General features: G+C 65.0%; 1 protein-coding gene across 10 annotated transcripts in view; it reads left to right on the top strand.

The window, feature by feature from the left end:
- The window catches only part of LOC309649212 (protein CBFA2T3), a 65900-nt gene that overhangs the window by 36388 nt on the left and 16247 nt on the right, over positions 1-13265 (top strand). For 8 of the 10 annotated variants that reach the window (XM_082438949.1, XM_082438948.1, XM_082438947.1 and 5 more), the window contains 5 exons: positions 1624-1701; positions 5932-6173; positions 6281-6370; positions 10593-10774; positions 11452-11675. In XM_082438949.1, coding sequence (XP_082295075.1) covers positions 1624-1701; positions 5932-6173; positions 6281-6370; positions 10593-10774; positions 11452-11675 — 816 coding nt within the window. The remainder of the gene's footprint in view (positions 1-1623; positions 1702-5931; positions 6174-6280; positions 6371-10592; positions 10775-11451; positions 11676-13265) is intronic. The other 2 variants (XM_082438951.1, XM_082438944.1) reach the window with 1 other exon arrangement.

Raw genomic sequence — 13265 nt, 5'->3', positions numbered from 1 at the left:
GAGTGGCCAGAGGTGGCCGCGCTTTGTCTCATTCACTCTTCTCGCCCGGGGACTGTGGCCGGCCAGTCACCCCTCCCTCTTTTCCAGAAGAGTCAGTCCTCACCTCGCGCCGAGCCGCAGGCCGGTCTGTCTCCGTCCACCGACCGTTGCCGCCCCGTGCGGCCTCGTGGGTGGGGAGGGGAGGCTCCAGCCCGGCTAAACTCCACCCACGTACGCTCAGCCCAGGCGGGAAAGGGAATTCTTCCTGACGGGGCGACAGCAGCTCCCCCTGGGAAGAGGACCCGCCCCGCAACTGTTGTCCGGTTCCAAGCAGGAGAGACCAGCCGACCATTTGAGGGTCTGGTCGAGGGCTCTGACCCAGGGACCCCGACCCTCGTGGGCGCGACTCCCTGTCCTGCTTTCCTTCCCGGTCCAGGAGCCCGTGTTCCAGAAAGTGCTGGTCTGGGAACCAGATGTTCCAGGCTGCGGACTGGGCCGGGGTCAGCCGACACCACCGGCTCGCCTTCACGAGGCCTGCGAACAGACGTGCGGGTGGCAGCCTGCGTGTGGCTCAGGGTCCGTCCCCTCTCGTTGGGGTCCCGGCTCCGTTTAGAGCATGGAGGTTATGAGAGACAAGAGGGTCCTTCTTTGCTAAGCTGACGCCTAGTGCTATCTGGCTGCTGGGGGCTTTTGTCTTTAGTGTCAGGCTGCCTCCAAGGTGGCCTCAGATTTGCTCCCTAACCCACGAATTCCCTGAAAGCAGGGTGCTTAACTGCATCTGTGCACCTGGCTGATAACAGCCAGAGTAGACAGAGCCTCTGTGTTCCCTGTGGATTCCTGCCAAGAACCTCCCCAGATTCCCCAGGACCAGCCTGCGAGCCAAGCTGACCAGAGACTGACCTTGAGCCATGGCTTGAGAGCTGTGGTTCTTCTTGCCTGGTGACTGCCCTGGGCACGAATTCATTTTAGAGTTGGAGCTGTGGTGTGGCTCGGGAGGGGGGCAGAGGGCTGAGAGAACTCTGGGGAGGGATGTAAGGAGCTACTCGGCATCTGGGAGGACCCTTAAGGGGCTAGCACTCCATCCTGCCCTTGATTACCCCCTGTGACGGGGGCTCAGTCTCTGTTTCCAGTGGTACAGCTTGTCTCCTTGTGGCTTTTGCCCACTAACTCCAGCTCAGACGAATCAAATCTCTCTTCCTCTTTGGTGCTTCTGCCCTTCACGGCAGCTCAGACCTGGGCTTCGTTTTGGAACCACCACTGGTTTGTCTGTCAACCTCAAGCCCATCACCTGCGCTCCGGGTCCCTGAGGATGGTGCCGAGTGAGGTCACCAGGCGCCTTCCAGAAACACAGCTGTTTAAGAGCCAGGGTGTCCCACCCATACCCAGGGAGGTGCCAAAATTCTTGTGGAGCCCCAGAAGTTCCCACCAGAAATGACCCTAAGAGATCCCCTGATCCAGCCCATTTTACAGAGAAGGAAGCTGAGGCCCAGAGAAGGTTGTGGACTGGCCCAAGGTGGTGACAGAGTCCCAATCCCCAAAACGCTGTCGAGAGGCAGGGGAGGGGCCGACCGTAGACACCCCCCAGGGCAGAGTCCGGTGCCCGGCCTCCTTCCTCACAGCGTGTTTTTCTTATTTTGCTTACAGATCGAGAGGACGGGCCTGCGATGTCTCTGCCCCACGGCCGTTTTCATGGCTGCTTAAAATGGTCTATGGTCTGTCTTTGTAAGTAAAATAACAAAAACCACGGCCTCCGGGGGGGTCCTCACCCGGTGCCCACTGCTCTGCCTGCACCCCTGCATCTGCCGGGCTAGGCCTCTCTTAGGGGACGGGGCCCAGGGGACAGACCCAGGAGAGCAGAGCAGCCGGGATCCCCAAGTCACAGACTGAGTTCACACCCAGCCCTGCCGCTCACGCGCTCTGTGACCTCGGGCAGGCGGATGGCCTCGCTCAGCTTCCTTTTCCCCAACGCAAAACAGGGCGAATCGGGCAGGTCCCAGAGTTGCAAGAAGGTCAAGTGTCAGTGGCCAGTCCGCAGCCCTTCTCAAGGGCGGACCCCAGCCTGGGGCAGACCCCATTCTTACCCTTCCAGGCACAATTTCCAAGAGGCAGGGACCACCGCCTGTAGAAAGAACGTAACGGAGCCAGTGCCGAGGCTGGTCACACGGAGCCCGGGTCACGTCAGCGTGAAGTCTGGCCCACGCGAGGTGCTCAGCGGGTGTTGGTCACTAGCGGTCATTCCCGTCCAAGTGCCCAAGCCGCAGCTGGTGCCCTCAGGCGAGGCGCTCATCGGGCGATGCTGGCAGTGTGTGTCAGCCAGCAAGTGCAGCGGGCTCGCCCATCTGGACCGGCCCGATGTAAGCCCAGGTGTGGCATCATCTAGGGCCTGGCGTGTCCACGGAGCTGCGGTGCTGTGAGGCCTGTGAGCTTTGTGTGGACAGGAGGATGGTGATTCCCAGCACCAAGGCCGGGAGGGGGGGCTGGCAGGAGGGGCTGTTTTCGGTGCCTCGTCCTAGCCCCCCCCGCCCAGGCCCCGGGACTGGGGGAGCCGTGGGGTGCTGCGCTGTGCCCCCAAACCTCGGCCGGGACACGTGTGGTCTATCTTAGTAACACACCTGTTGTGGGAATGAAAGCACTTGTGGCCGAGGGTTATTTTCGGCGTCTCTTTAGCAAGCTGCTGAGACTGCCCGGCAGCCTGGGAGGGAGTGCAGCGAGCGAGGGCAGGCCGGCCGCCGGGAGGACCAGGCGCCGAGGGCAAGCGGGTAAGGGCGCCACAGGGAGGCCAGGCCAGGGGCTGGCGGGCGGGGTCCCAGGAGGCATGGATAGCCGCACGTCTTCGAAGCCCCTGAAGATCCAGACCCCGAGCGACGGCCCAGCTCTGCCGTGAGTGACCAGAAGCCCCCGCTGCGGTGAGGTCCCCATGCAGCAGGCCACCTCCCGGCCTGGCTGGGGTGACCGCCAGCGGCTGTCATCAGTCTCGACCAGGTGTGTGTGTGTGTGTGTGTGTGTGTGTGTGTGTGCGTCGGCATCCACCGAGGGGTCAGCTGGAGCTCCACAATGACAGAGAAAATTAGCACAACAGCAGGGTCTTCTGGTCCAAGGGTCCCCTGAACACACCTCGGAGATGGTGAGGGACAGGGCCCTTCGTGTTCTGTGTCTGGAGCTCCTTCCATCCCAGAGCGAGAGGAAGTCCCCGGAGCGACTGTCCTGCAGGATTACCCCCGAGCCGGAGTGTCACCTGTGGGTCCTGGAAGGAGCTTCTAAGGTCGCCCAGACCAGGGGGGCAAACAGGTTTCAACCTGCACTGTGTCTCCAGGGAGGGAGAAGCGGCACCAAGGGCCGAGTGAAGGGCACGGGCCCCGGGAGCGGAGCAGGGGGCCACGCCTGCAGCCCGCCCCCTCTCGGGACACAGAGGCAGCACGTCTGTTTTGGCGCCAACCCTGGCTTTCAACCAGTGCTTTCCAAACTTCTGTTACGTGGGGCCGGTTATTGATGAGCCATCACCCGACACGTAAAAGCAATCAGGTCAGGCGTGTCCGGCGCCTTCCGGTGGGAGAAGGATACGCTGGGTCCTGCGAGGGGGAGCGCGCAGCAGAGGGAGCAGCCGGCCCTCCGGGCCCAGAAGCCCCGCCTCTGGTCTGGGCCGAGGGCCGCTTGCTGATGAGGAAGCGGAGGCCAGGCCTGCGTCTCACCCGCACGGCACGTCTGGGCTGGTCCAGGACGTCCACTCCCAACCAGGGTGCTTGTCTTGCGCCCGCAAGGGCTGGGCCGCGTTAGGCTGCCTCTGAGGGTCTGCGGAGTGCCGGGGCAACGGGGGACGGGAGGCAACCTTGAGCACCGTGTGCGCTGTTCGGGGGCTGCGAGGCCCGTCGCCTGTGGCTTAGGTGGCCGGTCCCTGGCCCACAGCTCTGGGCGGGGGGGGAGCGTTCACAGGTATCGCCGGCAGGCGGGTCATGGAAGCTGCAGGTGCAAGCAGAGCCGACCAGACAGCAGGCTCGGGGTTAACGGGGGTGGGCCAGTTCCAGCTCCCAGGGGGATGGCGCAGGCCTAGGGCTGGAGCGGGAGCTGCATCCCCCAGGCCTGCAGGGGCGGGTGGAGCCAGCAGCCGGGACCTGGAGAACCAAGCCCTGGGAGAGCCGAGGCCCAGGGAGGAGGGACGGGCATGCGGCCACCTCACGTGCTCCCGCCCTTGCAGGCTGGGCGAGGCCAAGGCGGCGGAGGTCACCCCCCAGAGCCAGGTCAGGATAGCCGGGCTGGCGTGGTCTGGAGGGGCAGAGCGACATGCCCGCCGTCCGTGCTGTGGCTGTTCAGAAGGGGCCGCTTCCCAGAGCCGAGCCCAGCAGCATCCCCACCCCAGAGAAAGGAGCTCCTGCTCCCCCGTCTCCATACACACTGGCCCCCGCGGATGCTGGAGCCCTGGAGAAACCCGGGCCTGAGGAAGCAGCAGCTCTGAGCTGTCCTGCATCCCCAGATCCCTAGCCCGGCGAGGTGTGAGCGCACGGCCTCTGCACAGACCCAGCCAGACAAGGCGGGAGGGCCAGGGCCCGGGCCTCGGGGACCACAGTTGAGTGAGTGAGAAGTGTGCCTGCATGTGTGTGTGTGCTAGTGTGCACATCTGTGTGTGCTGCGTGGGTGTGCACATGGGTGCGCCGTGGGGCTACATTGCATCGTGCCCGTGTGTGCACGTAGGGTGTGCTTGTGGGCGTGTGTGTGCACGTGTGAGTGTGTACATAGGTCTTTGTGCGCGTAGGGTGTGCACTGGGTCCGTGTGTGCATGCATGCAGTGCATATAGGCCTGTGTGCAAGCACGCGTGTGAGGTGCGTGCACGTGTGTGCACATTTATGTATCTGCATGCACGTATACACGTGTATGCGAGCATGAGTGCACGTGTGTTTGGCATGTTGCGTGAGGTGCGTGCAAGGCTGCTGAGGGAGGGAGGGCGCGGGGAGTGAAGGGCGTGGGCGAGGGGCTGGGCTTTGGGACGGTCGTGTAGGGAGCACGCACGTGTGCAGGAGCCGGAGTCGGGTGTGCAAACAGGAGTGTGAAGGAGCAGGTCCCGTGCAGCCTGCGGCGGCGTGAGCGGCCGCAGGTCGGCCGCGGAGTCTGTGGGCTGCGCCTTGGGACCCCCAGAGGCGTCCAGTCCACCGTCCCGTGTCCAGACCCCCTCCACCATCACCAGGGGCCCTGGGAGCCCACGACCTCTGACCTCTGTGCAGGCCCTGGTGCAGGGCAGTGGGGTGCAGGTGGTCAGGCTCTGGAGGGCTCCCCGGCCCTGGGGGCAGACTCAGCTGATTACAGTCCTGCCCCTGGTCCACTTCACAGCAGTCCCAGTGTCTGTCACCACAGGGACCCACACTGCTGCTCCCGGGGCCCCTGCATGAGCTCATTGCAGGCCCCTCAGGTCACCTGCTTGTCCTCCGCACGCAGCTGGGGCCCGTGTGCGCACACGTCCACCCGTGCAGCAGCCCCAGTGTCCCCGCTGCCAGCATCCAACCCCGCTTGTCCCGGGGGTCCAGGCTCCCCTGCCCCACCTTGAGCCCCGTCAGCCTGGCACGGGGGCCCTCAGGCAGGCGATGGCACCTGCGTAGGCACTGGGGCGTGGCTTGGGGCCGTGGTGGGGGGTGGGTGGCCACTGCCCTTTTGTGGGGATGAGGGACCTCTCCCTGGAAGAGGAGGGTGGGCCCGCAGATCCCAGTTGTGGGGAAGCCCCTCTACCTGCTCACAGGAGATGCGCGTCTGCCAGGCAGCGTGGGGCCGTGGTGTCCCCCCGGGTGTGGAGGGCCCAACTGCGTGGCCCAGAGCAAAGCCGCAGGGCTGCTGAGCCCGGGCCACACCTGGATCCTGTCCGTACTCACTGCCCCCACCCTGCCGGGGCCCCAGTTTGTGCGTCTGTAAAGGGTGTCCGTGGGGCCCGGCTGCCCTGCCGCGTCTTCACCCCGCCTCTCCCCGCGCAGTGATGAACGGCAGCAGCCCCTCGCCCACGGCCGTCAGCGGCACCCCGTCCACGCCCAGCGGCTTCAGCAATGGCCCAGCCACCTCGTGCACCGCCTCTCTGTCCACACAGCAGCTGCCCCCGGCCTGCGGGGCGCGGCAGCTCAGCAAGCTCAAGCGCTTCCTGGCCACCCTGCAGCAGTTCGGCAGCGACATCTCCCCGGAGATCGGGGAGCGCGTGCGCACGCTGGTGCTGGGGCTCGTGGTGAGTCGGGTGGGGGCGCGGTGACCCCGGGCCGGGCCAGCCCTCGGGCTCTGCCCTCCTCTCCCCGGGCTGAAGCGAGGTGTTTTCTCCCCACCTCCCCACTGCAGAACTCCACCCTGACCATCGAGGAGTTCCATTCCAAGCTCCAGGAGGCCACCAACTTCCCGCTGCGGCCGTTCGTCATCCCCTTCCTGAAGGTAGGGACAAACCCACTTCCCCTGCGCTGGGGCCCCAGGAGCCCCAAGTCTTTTCTCTGCCAGCTCAGATCAGCCACTGTTCTCGAGACTCTGACACCCCTGTCCCCCGGGGGGAACAGGGCTGACCCGTCGCGGCCGACTCCTGCAAGCTCGCTGCCAGGCCGGACTAGTCAGCCACCCAACCCTGTGCTCTGAGACCGAGCTCCCAGGCTCAGCCCTGTTATTAGTGGCCAATACACTCAGCCGCTCGACAGCTGTTTTTTGAGCACCTGCTATGTGCCAGCCGACAACAACGGCCGTAGACTCTGGAGCTGCAGAGAGGGTGCATTCTGATGAGGGGGGAGGAGGGCGAGGGAGGAGAGCGGGGAACAGAGCCAGGCAGCGGGGACGGCACATGCAAAGGCCCTGAGGCAGGGGTGTGCCTGCTGTGTTTGAGGAGCAGTGAGGTGGCCGTGTACCTGGAACGGAGTGAGGGGAGAGGGACAGTGGACAGACGGTGGTCATGTGGGTGAGCAGACAGATGGGTGAGTGGGTGTCAGTTGGAAGGCGGCCGTGTGGTCATCACGGAAGATAAACAGTGGACCAGGGCCTCTCGGTAGTTGGTGTTGGATGGGCGGCAGCAACACCAGGGTGTGTGAGCAATGCAGGTTCCCGGGCCCCAGCCCAGACCCACTGAGTCAGAATCTGCATTTTAACAAGGTGCTGGGCAACGTGTGTGCACAAAACCGGGACAAGCGTTAGACCCATGTCTCCCCTGCAGTACTTCTCAGGACCTTCACTCCCCTATGAGGGTCGCACATCTCCCAGAGGGGGTGGAGATGAAACGCTTCCCGAATGTATTTGACCCCAGGTGCCCCTGCTAGCGCGCATCTCCTCAGGTCAGGTTCCACAGAGCTCGCTTGGGAGATGCCCACCCTGCAGCGCCTGGCGGGCTCTCGTTTCCCAGGCCCAGGTGGTGCTCCCAGCCGTGGGCCGTGCTCGCCTGCACAGCTGCACCCTGGTGGGGCCTGCCTTTCAGAGGGTCTTGAAGACAGGCCAGACCAGACGTGCCCCGATGCGAGCCCTGACCCTGCCACTTAGCCCCCACTGTCCAGGGCCAAGCTAGTTCGCCCCTCTGTGCCTCAGTTTCTGCAGCTGTGAAGTGGGAGCCATTCTCAGGCTATTGGGAAGGTTGTGGGGAGAGATGCAGGTAAAGACTTCGGGACGTGCTCGACGGACACTGGGCGTCGTCATCTGGGGATTTCAAGTGTTCTGCAGACGACGTGTCCTTTGCAGCTGCCCCTGCTGAGCCCCCAGCAGCCCTCGGGGCGGGAGTGGGGTGGCACAGACACTGCCACTGTTCCCGGTTAACAGGTGGGGAAACTGAGGCCCCGAGGTCCCCTCTGGTGGAGGGGTGGCGCAAGGCTGGAACCCGGCTCCCTCCAGCTCCAAGCCTCCCAGCCTGCCCGGGGGGCGCCCCAGGCCCGCACCTCGTTCCAAGGGGACCCCACATCCGCTCCCTCCTCCTGCCTTCCCGCCCACACCCCGCTGAGCTCACTCTGAGCTGGGCTGAGGGTTCGCCCATCTGGCAGTCATTTGCAATTCATCAGGAGCCCTTCCCGCTCCTCCCTGCTTTCAACTTACTGCTGACTCCACGCTCCCCATCGTGGGGGACGCAGTGCCTGCTATTCTGTCAGATTAGATATTTACAGCAGATGTCCCACCCTCCCGTGTCAGCTGCCCTTGTTTATCGGAGGGGCAGGAGCAGGGAAAACACTCCGCATCCCCGCGCCCGCCCCGGCCAGGCCCACTCGCCCTGGCATCCCAGCACCCTCCCAGGCACACCCCAGTGAGGCGCCAGGCAGGACGCGCCGGCCTGGCAGTGCCTGCCTCGGCGTGCCCCCTGCCCACAGCGCTGTCACGGGGCTCTCAGAGCTGCGGCGCCCCGATTGCTCTCCTGGTGATGGGGCAGCTGGGTGAGGGCCCTGGGCCGGCGGGCTGTCGGGGACAGAGTCCATTCGTCTGCCTGACGTGGGGCTCCTGGGCGTGGCCAGTCCTGTCGCCGCGGCCCTGCCTGGGGAGTGCCCCGCCCCTGCCCCCCCACTCACTGTGGGACCCTGGCCTCTTGAGCACGCAGAGTGCCGGGCATGCCGGCCTGCTGGGCGGCCTCGGTTTCCCCACCTGTGACCTGGGAGCAGCGGGGGCAGCGCCTTCCTGGGGATTGACGGCCTCCCAGGCCCAGCCGTGGCGCACCCACGTGGTGGCCCTCGGCGCCACCTCCTATAGCAGAGGCAGGAGCAGCGGCAGCCCACCCGGCTCAAACCCAGCTCTGCCCTTGGGCAACTGAAACTCCCGCTTCCCAGTCCCCTCCCGGGTCCCTGGGGTGTGACAGCCCACCACCTCAGGTGGGACTGGGAGAGTTAACTCATGAGAAGCTCGTGGGAGCCTCACACCCAGGATGGGAGGAGCCAGAGCTTCTTGCAGCTCCAGCTGCAGGTGAGGCAGAAGTCAGAGAAGTTAAGTGACTTGCCCACGGTCACACAGCACAGCCACGGTGGGCAGACACAGGGCCTGCAGTGGAGTGTGGGGCAGTGGAGGAGGTCCTTGGGAAAGCAGTGGAAATGTCATAAACCCTCACCGAATGGGAGACACCTGCTCCAGTAACACCGTGACTGCGGGTGTTTTTGCAAACACTGATTTCCCTCTGGCCGGAGTTCCCGTCTGTGGAGAGGACAGCATGGAACCTTCTTTCAGGTGGCAGAGCTGGGATTCACCAGCTCGGTCCGTCCAGCATGTCAGCGGCAAGGCCTCCCAGGCCCTGGAGACAGAATTGGGACTGCTGCCCAGGAAGGAGAGGACCACCGGCCCCCATAGTCTCTATGCATTTCTTCTGGGCCCTGGTCCCCATTCCCCCGGCCAAAGGCCCCAGGTCCCCTGCACCCTCTCCTGAGCCTGACGCTGTGCGTGGCTGAGTGGTGGGGCTTTCCGGAAGCTGGGAGATGCCGCCCCGCCCAGCCAGCCCTCCACCCGTGGCCCCGGCTCCCAGCTGGGCCCAGCCGGCCAGGAATCCAGATGTTTCCATGGCCCTAACAGCAACCAGCCAGTGCCTGTGCTGTCCCCCGCCCTGCTGCACCGGGAGAGGAGGGGCTGGCGAGGGGGAGGGAGGATGTTTGGCGTCCTCGGACCTCCCGGGACCTCCTTTCCCAGCTCATGCTCCTAACGTGTTCGACAGATGGCGGGCTGGCCCCTGTTCAGCTATCCAAGTAGAAAAAAAACAGGCCTGGCAGCCGGCGCTGCTTGACAAAAACGCATTGGCTGCTTGATCGGGTCCGGGTGGATGCGCTAGTGGGGGCTGGTGGTGCAGAGGCGGGAGAGGCTGCTGAGGTGGCTTGGAAACACCATGAGAAAGTTGGGGAATTGCATTTATTTACAAATACTTAGAACTCTGGTCCTCCCAAGCGGCCTGCTGCCGGGTCCCCATCCAGCCGGCATCCCCCCCATGGTGGCTCTGGGGAGACTGCCGAGCCCCCGGGGCCCTGCCGTGCTCGCTGGGAGGCCTAGAGCAGGGCGGAGGCAGGAGGGCACAGCAGTTACGCACGGTGGTCACAGGCGGGATCTGCGTTCGAATCCTGTGCCCCCCCCCACATGCCATTCTGCTCCCTGTGCTGTGGTATCCTTACCCACAAACGTGGAACCCAGTGGTCGTGTCCGACCCCGGGAGGTGGCACGTGTGACGGCCCAGAGTGGGGTGGGTACACTGATGCCTTTATTCAAGGCTGGGCTGGGAACCCGCAGGAAGTGGGCAGGCAGGACCAGCCGGCACACGTTGGGGTCTGCGGCAGGTGTGCTGGGGTCCTGCTCGTCCCCTGCAGCGAGCTGTGTGCAGGGCTGCCCCGCCCCCGCCCCCGAGCCTCAGTCTCCTCCGTGCGGGCGGTCGTCTGGGGCCTGTTTCCTCAGGCGCAGGCAGCGGGTCCTGGTGAGGACCCCTCCTCGGTTTCTCCAGATGCCAGCGCGGGAGGGAGCTTGGTGAAGGGGAAAACCCCAGACCACTGGGTCTCCTGAGGGGCACGGTCCCGCCCTCATCCCCAGGCTGTAGCAGAGGAACTCGAGGCCCAGAGCGGTCGTGCGGCTTGCCCAAAGTCACACAGCAAGGCTGGCCGTTGGCGTCCCTGCCTCACCTCCAAGCACCTGGCGCCCTGACTTCAGTCGGCAGCCAGTCCAGGCCCCTCCCCTCCCCCCGCAGGCTAACCTGCCCCTGCTGCAGCGGGAGCTCCTGCACTGCGCCCGCCTGGCAAAGCAGACCCCCGCCCAGTACCTGGCCCAGCACGAGCAGCTCCTGCTGGATGCCAATGCCTCTTCCCCCACCGACCCCTCGGAGCTCCTCCCGGAGGTCAACGAGAACGGCAAGAGGAGAACACCTGACAGGTACCTGGGGGGGACGGTGGAGGCCTGGCTCTCTCCTTACCTGACTCCTGAGAGCTGCGCTGGCGCCGAGGCTTAGCGGGCGCCCCAGTTCCGGGGCTGAGAGAACGCAGGCCGACACCACGTCGCGTTCTGTGGCAGCCGCTGCTGGGTTGGTCACGTTCAGCCTGAAGTGCAAGGTCACTGAACAGGCTGAAGCACCGGGAGGCCGCCCTGTCTCGCCGTGGCGGGTTCTCCTGAGGACTCGGATGCCCCGGGAGGACAGGGGCGGAGGCAGGACAGACACTGCCTGGCCGGCATGCCCTGGCTATTCCCTTCGTGCTGGACGTGCACCCCGAGTGTCCAGCAGCCCGAGGTGCCCAGGTGCCTGGGCTGGCCCTCACTGCTGGGTCATAGCGTGGGTACCTGTCCTGGTGATGGGGGAGGGTGCCTCCCCCACTCTCTCCAAGGAGGCCCAGGCTTCCTGACCACCTCACCCCAGGAGCCCCAGAGGAGGAGGAAGAGGGGAGCACGGGGCTGGGCCCCTAGCGGCCGGGTCTGATCTCTCCCGTTGCTCACCTCGGTCTGTCTCCTCCTCGCTCGCTCGCTCGCTCTCTGCCCGCGCCCCGACCTTCCCCTCACCCCTCTGTCCACGGATCTTGGCCCCGTGACCACTGTCCCCTGCCTGCTCTTGGGACCAGGACCAAAGAGAACGGGTCAGACCGTGACCCTCTGCACCCGGACCACCTCAGCAAACGGCCGTGCACCCTGAGCCCCGCCCAGCGCTGCAGCCCCAGCAACGGGCTGCCCCAGCCCACGCCGCCTCCGCACTACCGCCTGGAGGACATGGCCGTGGCCCACCACTTCCGGGACTCCTACCGCCACCTTGACCCCCGGGAGCTGCGAGAGCGCCATCGGCAGCTGGGTGAGCGGCGCGCTGCGGGGGTGCATGCGTGCGCCGAGTGGAGGTCGGGGGCGGGTGGAGCATCTGGGGCTGCCGTGTGCACGTGAACGCTGGCGCTGCCCGGCCACGTCTGTCCGGGGAGGATGGACACTGAGGACGTGGGTGCAGAGGAGGGATTTGCGCCCAGAAGCCTGAGGGACAGCCATCTTTCCCGGGGGGGCAGCCCGACACCGCCACCCTCAGGACCAGGAGGGCCCCTCCCCACGGCAGGTGGGCGCCGTGGCTGCAGAGGTGCCTGTCCTGGGGGCTCTGCAGGGCCAGGTATGGCATCTAGAGCTGCTCGGGATGCACTGGCAGCCGGGAGAGATCCGGCATGTGGGGGGTCCCCAAGTCGCGGGAGTTGCAGCCCCCGCCTCCAAGGCCCAGGCGCCCCGAGGGAAAGCAGAGGCACCACTGAGCACACACGGCCGGTCCTGCTACACCAAAACACCAAATCCGTAGAGGGTGGTCCGTGCAAGAACGAAGGAGATGAGGGAGGCTGGGCGCTGGGGCGACACCCCCCGGGGGCAGGACTGCCTGGTCCTCCGAGCTCCCCCAGGTGTGCCCTTGGGCAGGTCACGTGCCCTGCATGCCTGCTTCCTCCCTGTTGGCTGGGTCTAAGAGCAGCCCCGCCTTCACAGGGTGAGAGGGGGTTAAGACCCAGCTGTTACTGGTGGCGGTGTGGCAGGTCCCAGTGGTCCTCTTGTTGGCATTGTATGTTTTGCTGGGTCCTAGAAGGCAGCACCCCGATGTGTTCTGACACACCTGTGTGATGTGTTAGCATGCCCACATTACAGATGGGGAGACTGAGGCCCAAAGGGGTAACGGACAGGCCCAAAGTCGTCTAGCTACCACGACTGACCTTCTGACCTTCCTCTGTGCTGGGTCAAAGGGATGAATAGGATTAGCCTCCACCCCAGGGAACCCCCCCCCCCAGCGTTTTGGTGCAGAAAACCTGGAAACAGCTGCCCCTGAGGCAGAGGCCCAGGGCACCGATGGTGGGCCCAGAGGAAGGGTCAGCAGAGGCCTTGCCCTTGCCTCCTCCCCCGGAAGCTTCCAGGGCCCGGGCCCAGGCCTGGGCAGCAGGTGACAGCGTCTGGCTCCCTGCAGCCGGGTCAGGCAGGTGCTAATTCCCACCCGCTTCTGCTAACGCAAAAATAAACGCCAGCTGTCAGGCAGATCTCAGCCACTATTTTGGTTGGGGCGTTGGTGCAGGCCCCAGCTCCTTGGGCAGCAGGGCAGGGTGGTGGACGGCGGGCTGTGGCTACTACCTCCCACCTCTGCTGCAGTTTGGGTAGGCATTTCAGGTTTGGGGGCTAAAAAAGGCCTAAGTAGACCCCAGCCCAGGAAGCATGGGCCGTGCTGGGTCACAGTGGGCGTGAGCATATTCAGTATTTCAAAAAGTGTAGGAGGAGCTGCTGTGAGGAAGCCAGACGCTGTCCCGCTGTCGTGAATTTCTCAGCTAGCAGTTGTTTGTTTTGTTTCGGATTACGGGGTGTGGGTACCCCATTGTTTCAGTCTCTGGAGCTATACCAGCCAGCAGCTAAGGGCACAGCCCCAGCTCCAGCCGAC

The sequence above is a fragment of the Balaenoptera physalus genome (genome assembly GCF_965194825.1).
Source record: "Balaenoptera physalus genome assembly, chromosome: 19".
Taxonomy (NCBI): Eukaryota; Metazoa; Chordata; class Mammalia; order Artiodactyla; family Balaenopteridae; genus Balaenoptera; species Balaenoptera physalus.
The sequence above is the reverse complement of the archived record's forward strand: the minus strand, read 5'-3'. Positions and strand labels throughout refer to the sequence as shown.